Genomic DNA, 8,464 nt, shown 5'->3' with positions numbered 1-8,464 from the left:
CTGAGTTGGACCCCGTGGGAGGAGGACATCTACGTTATCATGGAGGCATTCCATGGAGAACTACTACGCCCACCGTTGGTTCACATGAGAGGCCTACGACGCTTTTAATCTTTCAGTATTATCTATGGTAATTACCAGACGCCATCGACCAGATGAACCCTGTCGTCTCCCAGCGTTTCCCTGAAGGACCAGTTTGTGTGAGAGATTCGTGCCCGAAGACCTTTTCGAAAGGCTCCTGTGAAGGTCGTCGAGGCTGCCACTCTCCTTCCAGTAACAGGGAAATGTAGACTTCTTTGGAGTAAACCCGCACTTCTGGTCCGGCCTGGCAGGCAGCTGCCACACAGCCCAGCTAACCTCATTCTGGTGAGGGACCACGTGTGCCAGCCAGCCTCTCTCCTGGGGAGTCTCGGATGGACAGGAGGCGAGTGGTGATGACGGTCTATCGACGGTGATGGTCTATCGACGGTGACGGTCTATCGACGGCTGGTGTGACGCTGCATGATCGACAGCTGGGTGTACCGCGCACTCATAATATTAACCCTTTTAATTAGCACCTGGACTAATTATAAATTTTAAATGCTAATTACCCGACTAAATATACGAAATTTTAGATTTTGACCAAAGATTCGTATTCAGCATACACAAAAGTGTCTATGATGAAAATTTCAAGAAAATCTATTTTTTCAAAAAAAATCAAGAAAATTCCAAGGCTTAGATTTTTTTTTACTCGATTTTCAACTTCCTCAAATTTTAATGAAAATTTGTGTACAGATGTTATTCTATATGGTATTTAAGTATTTGCAGTCAAAAGACAGTGATTCATAATGTTAACCCTCGTAATTAGCACCTGGACTAATTATCAAATTTAAATGCTAATTACTAGACTAAATATACGAATTTTTAGATTTTAACCACTGATTCGTATTCAGCATATACAAAAGTATCTATGCTAAAGATGTCAAGAAAATCTATTTTTTCAAAAAAAATCAAGAATAATCCAAGGTATTTCAGTGTTTGGTGTCAAAAGACTGTAATTCATAATATCAACCGTTTAAATAGCACCGAGACTACTTATGATAAAATTTAAATGCTAATTACTTGACTAATTATACGAATTTTTATATTTTAACCGCAGATTCGTATTCAGCATATACAGAAGTATCTATGCTAAAATTTTAAAGAAAATCTATTGTTTTAAAAAAATAAAGAAAAATCCAAGGCATTTTTTTGATTTTCAATTTCCTATTTTAAAAAAAATCCATGTAAAAATGTTATTTTATATGGTATTTAGGTATTTGGAGACAAAAGACTGTGATCCATAATATCAATCCTTTTAATTAGCACCTGGACTAATTATGATAAAATTTAAATGCTAATTACTCAACTAATTATACGAATTTTTATATTCTAACCACAGATTTGTATTCAGCATATACAGAAGTATCCTAAAAATTTCAAGATAATCTATTTTTTCCAAAAAAAATCAAAAAATCCAAGGCTATAGCCTGGCATTTTTTTTTTTTTTGCTCGGATTTTCAACTTCCTCAGATTTTAATACAAATCTGTGTATAGATGTTCCTTAATATGGTATTTAGGTATTTGGAGTCAAAAGACTGTGATTCATAATATTAACCCATTAATTAGCACCTGCACTAATTATAAAATGTAAATGCTAATTACTCGACTAATTATACGAATTTTCAGATTTTGACCACAGATTCGTATTCAGCATACACAAAAGTATCTATGCTGAAAATTTGAAGAAAATATAATTTTTCATAAAAATAAAATAAAATCCAAGGTTAGAGCCTTGGATTTTTTTTTGCTCAGATTTTCAACTTCCTCAGATTTTAATGAAAATCTGTGTACTGATGTTATTTTATAAGGTATTTAAGTATTTGTAGTCAAAAGACAGAGATTCATAATATTAACCCTTGTAATTAGCACCTGGACTAATTATGATAAAATTTAAATGCTAATTACTCGACAAAATATACGAATATTTAGATTTTAACCACAGATTCGTATTCAGCATATACAGAAGGATCTATGCTAAAATTTTAATGAAAACCTAATTTTTCAAAAAATCAAGAAAAACCCATTTTTATGGCTGATTTTCAACTTCCTCAGATTTTAATACAAATCTGTGTATATATGTTACTTTATATGGTATTTAGGTATTTGGAGTCAAAAGACTGTGATTCATAATATTAACCCTTTAATTAGCACCTGCACTAATTGATAAAACGTAAATGCTAATTACTTGACTAACCATACCAATTTTTAGATTTTAACCACAGATTCGTATTCAGCATATACAGAAGTATCTATTCTAAAAATTTCAAGAAAATCTATTTTTTCAGAAAAAATCAAGAAAAATCCAAGGCTATAGCCTTGGATTTTTTTTTTGCTCAGATTTTCAACTTCCTCAGATTTTAATGGCAATCTGTGTACAGATGTTATTTTATATGGTATTTAAGTATTTGGAGTCAAAAGACTATGATTCACAATATTAACCCTTTTAATTAGCACCTGGACTAATTATAAAATTTAAATGCTAATTACTCGACTAATTATACAAATTTTTAGATTTTAACAACAAATTCGTATTCAGCATACAAAGAAGTGTCTATGCTGAAAATTTACATTTAAAAATCTATTTTTTCAAAAAAATCAAGAAAAATCCATGGATTATAATCCATTAGATTTGTTTCCCTCAGATTTTCAACTTCCTCAGATTTTAATGAAAATCTGTGTACAGATGTTATTTTATAAGGTATTTAAGTATTTGGTGTCAAAAGACTGTAATTCATAATAGTAACCGTTTAATTAGCACCTAGACTAATTATGATAAAATTTAAATGCTAATTACTCGACTGATTATCTGAATTTTTAGATTTTGACCACAGTTTCTTATTAAGCATACATAAAAGTATCTATGCTGAAAATCTAAAGAAAATCTATTTTTCAAAAAATCAAGGAAAATCCATGGATATAGCCTTGGATTTGTTTCCCTCAGATTTTCAACTTCCTCAGATTTTATTGAAAATCTGTGTATATATGTTATTCTATATGGTATTTAAGAATTTCAAGTCAAAAGACTTTAATTCATAATATTAACCGTTTAATTAGCACCTCGACTAGTCATAATAAAATTTAAATGCTAATTACTCGACTAATTATAAGAATTTTTAGGTTTTAACCACAGATTCGTATTCAGCATATACAGAAGTATCTATGCTAAAAATTTCAAGAAAATATATTTTTTCAAAAAAATAAAGAAAAATCCTAGGCTTGGATCTTTTTTGCCGATTTTCAACTTCCTCAGATTTTAATGAAAATCTGTGTATAGATGTTATTTTATATGGTATTTCAGTATTTGGTGTCAAAAGACTAATTCATAATATTAACTGTTTAATTAGCACCTGGACTAATTATAATAAAGTTTAAATGCTAATTACTCGATTAATTATAAGAATTTTTAGATTTGACCAGAGATTCGTATTCAGCATACACAAACGTATCTATGAAGAAAATTTCAAGAAAATCTATTTTTCCATAAAAAAAAATCCAAGGGTATAACCTTGGATTTTTTTTGTTCAGATTTTCAACTTGTTCAGATTTTTATAAAAAATATGTGTATAGATATTATTTTATACGGCATTTAAGTATTTGGAGTCAAAAGACTGTGAATCATAATATTAACCCTATCTGTGCTGAAAATTTCAAGAAAATATATTTTTTTCATAAAAAAAAAGTAGACTATAGCCTTGGATTCTTTTTGTTCAGATTTTCAACTTTCTCAGATTTTTATAAAAATATGTGTATAGATATTAATTTATATGGCATTTAAGTATTTGGTGTCAAAAGACTGTAATTCATAATATTAACCGTTTAATTAGCAGCTGGACTAATTATGATAAAATTTAAATGCTAAATACTCGACAAATTATACGAATTTTTAGATTTTCACCACAGATTCGTATTCAGCATATACAGAAGTATCTATGCTAAAAATTTCAAGAAAATCTATTTTTCAAATAAATCAAGAGAAGTCCAAGGCCTTGGATTTTTTTTGCTCAGATTTTCAACTTCCTCAGATTTTAATGAAAATCTGTGTATAGATGTTATTTTATATGGTATTTAAGTTTTTGGAGTCAAAAGATTGATTCATAATATTAACCCTTTAAATTAGCACCTGGACTAATTATAAATTTAAATGCTAATTACTTGACTAATTATACGAATTTTTAGATTTTGACCACAGGTTCGTATTCAGCATACACAAGTGTCTATGCTGAAAATTTAAAGAAAATCTATTTTTTCAAAAAAATCAAGAAAAATCCAAGGCTATATATATATATATATATATATATATATATATATATATATATATATGCCTTGGATTTTTTTGCTCAGATTTTCAACTTCCTCAGATTTTAATGAAAATCTGTGTACAGATGTTATTCTATATGGTATTTAAGTATTTGGTGTCAAAAGACTGTAATTCATTATATTAACCGTTTAATTAGCAGCTGGACTAATTATGATATAATTTAAATGCTAATTACTCGACTAATTACAAGAATTTTTAGATTTTAACCACAGATTCGTATTTAGCATATACAGAAGTATCTATGCTAAAAATTTCAAGAAAATCTATTTTTTCAAAAAAATCAAGAAAAATCCTAGGCTATATAGTCTTGGATTTTTTGCTCAGATTTTCAACTTGCTCAGATTTTAATGAAAATCTGGGTATAGAAGTTATTTCATATGGTATTTCAGTATTTGGTGTCAAAAGACTGTAATTCATAACATTAACCGTTTAATTAGCACCTGGACTAATTATAAAATTTAAATGCTAATTACTTGACTGATTATCTAAATTTTGAGATTTTGATAACAGATTCGTATTCAGCATACATAAAAGTATCTATGCTGAAAATTTCAAGAAAATCTATTTTTCAAAAAAATCACACATAGATATATATATATATATATATATATATATATATATATATATATATATATATATATATATATATGGTTTGGGCACATGGAGAGAATGAGTGAGGAAAGATTGACCAAGAGGATATATGTGTCGGAGGTGGAGGGAACGAGGAGAAGAGGGAGACCAAATTGGAGGTGGAAAGATGGAGTGAAAAAGATTTTGTGTGATCGGGGCCTGAACATGCAGGAGGGTGAAAGGAGGGCAAGGAATAGAGTGAATTGGAGCGATGTGGTATACCGGGGTTGACGTGCTGTCAGTGGATTGAATCAAGGCATGTGAAGCGTCTGGGGTAAACCATGGAAAGCTGTGTAGGTATGTATATTTGCCTGTGTGGACGTATGTATATACATGTGTATGGGGGGGGGGGTTGGGCCATTTCTTTCGTCTGTTTCCTTGCGCTACCTCGCAAACGCGGGAGACAGCGACAAAGTATAAAAAAAAAAAAAAAAAATATAAACACATGTTGACATATTCATACTTGCTCGACTTTATCCATTCCCGGCGCTGCTGGAAACAGCAACGCCACCCCCTGCATCAGCAAGGTAGTGCCAGGAAACAGACAAAAAAGGCCACATCCACTCACACTCATTCTCTAGCTGTCATGTGTAATGTACCAAAACCTCAGCTCCCTATCCACATTCAGGCCCCACAGACATTTCCATAGCTTACCCCTGACGTTTCATATGCCCTGCTTCAGTTCAGAAAAAATAAATTGGAAAGAAATCATATTCAGGGCAACCTAATGTCACTATCTAAGAATGGCTGAGTAGCAAGCAGGAGGCAAGAACCTTACTGGAAAGTAGAGGTTAGAGGTTTCTAACTCCTGGAAGTCATAAAGATTCTCTTAAAGCTTTCCAAAGAATCAATTCCTCAAAAGAAAAATTTTAGCAGTTATAGTACAACCAGACTTACCTCTAATTTGGGGAATTCAGTTAGAATTGCTGATAACCTGTCGTGGAAATTCTGCTGAGTGTATTTTACTTTTCTCATGTAAAAAGCACGTATGCGAGATATCTTAAAGTGCCTGTGAATAACTGTAGGCGTCTTTCGTTGTGTCTTGGAGAGTATGATGTCTGTAAAGTCCTGAAACATACATTATACCTGATGATGTCATTCAGAAATTTCAACATACTTGAATACTGAAATACATTGCATTCCAATAAAAATATGGACGATGAAGTATTATAAATATATATGTACACATATATAACAAAACTGGTTATTCACATTTCACTTCAATACAATATACAATTCAAACATCAAATCACCTTAGCTGTTGGAACACATGTAATCTTTTTGAAGTTGTAGTGTGACATCTTTAAATGTTGTTCTAGGAGCTGAATCTGTAACAAAAATATCAAAATTGTAATAGAATCATAATATACGTGCAAAAAAGGTGCATTATATATTTTTAGGAAGCACCTTTTCACAATCACCAAGAGGTCAATATAAGCACAAACCCAACCAACTACTTAGTAGCAGCTTCCTAAACAAACTAACCTTGTTCCACATGTCTCCATTACTTATAAAGATGTGTAGTTACATTATTACATTTTCTTAGTTTATAGTGGTATTAAGAAGTTCTTGCACTTAAGCATACTGGTGTGAAGATTCCCCCAAATTAAGCTTGTCACAGGCTCTCATCAATGACAATCTGTCCTCAGGTGTACCATTATTGGCACACGTTGGGTATGTGTGCTCGGGGTGGCCTAAGTGTAACTATAGTGCAATGGGCAGTTATACGTAGATTGTGTTGTGCAATATGTGCTGTGTTTTGGAAGACCAGGTTCCACCAGTAAAGCACTAACTTTTTCACAAATAATCCCATAATTTCTTTCACAGCCCTGCCTACAAAAGAATTAGATTTCAAGATAAAAAAAAGGATAGTAATCACGTTCCCATGGCATTTACCGTCTCTATCTACCATACTAACACTTCCATATGTTAAGTATTGTATCTCTCAGTCTCGTGACGATAGTAAAAACAAATCCAAAATTCGAACAATAAGGATGTTGAAGGTAAGTAAATAACCATCCTACACTGATTCAGGTGTTAAACTTCCTTTGGCACTTAATGTCTTACAAAACCCCTTACGAGAATTCCATGATACCAAAAAGCTGTTAAAAGTACTCGATACACACATACAAACAGACCTCCCTACGTCTGATCAGGTATAAAGAGAACTAGCGTCTCATGTCTAAGCCAGAAATAATATAATGACTGACCTAAATGTGTAAATAGCCACGTTTGCAATCAAAACAATTCCACTTACCTATCTATCCATGTAAGTTACTACCTCGTGGAACTAGCAAGATTACTGGGTAGCAAACAGTCCCAGCGTACAGGCTCGTCAGCGGTTAAGTCTGACAGCGAACAAATGACGACAACAAACACACCCGCCCACCCTCTCCCTCGAAAAATCAATACCCCCATCCTCTCTCTCTCTCTAAATTATCATCTTTCCATGCACATGCAAATATCAAAATTTTGGTCAAGGGAGGGAGAAGGGAAAATTCAAAACTTTCCAAGGGGAAAAGGAGGGGGGTGGGGGGATTACGAACTTTCAGGGGAAGTGAACTACCAACTCGGTGAGAGAATGATACACGCAAAATTAAAATGGTATGTAAAAGGACAATGTATCTTGGAAACTTAACTGCTTTTGAGAAAATAGGATGTTAAATATAATTTCTATGTAATTGAGATTCTCATGATGAATACAGCTGTAAGTTTATTATGAGCCTAGCGACCATTTTGGAAAAGAAAATTTTCATCTAAGAAACAGCCGATCGCAGTAACCCAGGATGTTTTGAACATAAAAATGAATCATTACGTTTCTACTAGTATGGAAAATTTCATTGTAAACTTGAGTCAGTGTTTTGGGAAAGTATTGAAATTGTCAAGGTTGTGTTCTTCAACACTAGTGCAAATAAAATGACCATAGTTTTTTTTCTTCTCATTAATTAAAAAGAATTAGAATAATTAAGAGAATATATGAATCATCGGTAACATTAACTTTATTGAACATTGTGTTGTTCATAAGGGGAGGGGGAACACCCATTGCCACACACACCCTTGCATATGCCCCATCCCAAACTTAGATCACCCTTGCTCTATTTTGTATTAGTTAACTACAGCAAATCCCTTTCATATAATCCCAAAATGTTAGAGCAAGCTTAATCTGCGAAATTTAGTGCGGCTCAGCTTGGTGCGATTAATGTTTGTGCGACTTAACTATAGTTCACTACCCATACCCTGACCTAATATCTCGCTCCTCCTTCCCATATTACCGCTAGCAAATGAATTCCACAAGAAACCTGTACTTCACTCGGCCTAATAGTGTCGTGCGTGGGGTAAGATCTGTGGAGACACCTATTTTCACAGTTTAAGTGGACCTAATGTTTTATGTAACTTTGAGGTATACCGAGTACACTGTATTCACTATTCCCCTATATA

At 32.7% G+C, this 8,464-nt stretch overlaps 1 protein-coding gene across 3 annotated transcripts; it reads right to left on the bottom strand.

Annotated features, from left to right (window-relative positions):
- Window positions 1–5,156: 5,156 nt before the first annotated feature.
- LOC139748162 (GTP-binding protein 4-like) lies at window positions 5,157–7,353 on the bottom strand. Of its 3 annotated transcripts, none has more exons than XR_011712552.1 (3): window positions 7,284–7,353; window positions 6,280–6,354; window positions 5,157–6,094 (listed from the first exon to the last, which is right to left on the bottom strand). XR_011712552.1 is itself a non-coding variant. In XM_071660875.1 (3 exons), exons 1-3 carry the CDS (start codon window positions 6,521–6,523, stop codon window positions 5,903–5,905), a joined length of 279 nt encoding a protein of 92 aa, XP_071516976.1. In that variant the 5' UTR covers window positions 6,524–7,083; the 3' UTR covers window positions 5,157–5,902. The 3 variants fall into 3 exon arrangements, 1 of the variants encoding a protein (XP_071516976.1); XR_011712553.1 differs by lacking the exon at window positions 7,284–7,353 and adding an exon at window positions 7,237–7,260; XM_071660875.1 differs by lacking the exon at window positions 7,284–7,353 and adding an exon at window positions 6,512–7,083.
- Window positions 7,354–8,464: the final 1,111 nt, after the last annotated feature.

Source organism: Panulirus ornatus, chromosome 73 (assembly GCF_036320965.1).
Source record: "Panulirus ornatus isolate Po-2019 chromosome 73, ASM3632096v1, whole genome shotgun sequence".
Classification (NCBI taxonomy): Eukaryota; Metazoa; Arthropoda; class Malacostraca; order Decapoda; family Palinuridae; genus Panulirus; species Panulirus ornatus.
Note: the sequence above shows the minus strand (reverse complement) of the source record. Positions and strands in the feature narration are given on the sequence as shown.

Bases quoted from the DNA above. Each gene is read 5' to 3' on its own strand.
- LOC139748162 (XM_071660875.1), bottom strand. The intron at 6,095-6,279 runs GTGATTTGATGT...TGTATGTTTCAG, and splicing joins CATGTGTTCCAACAGCTAAG to GACTTTACAGACATCATACT.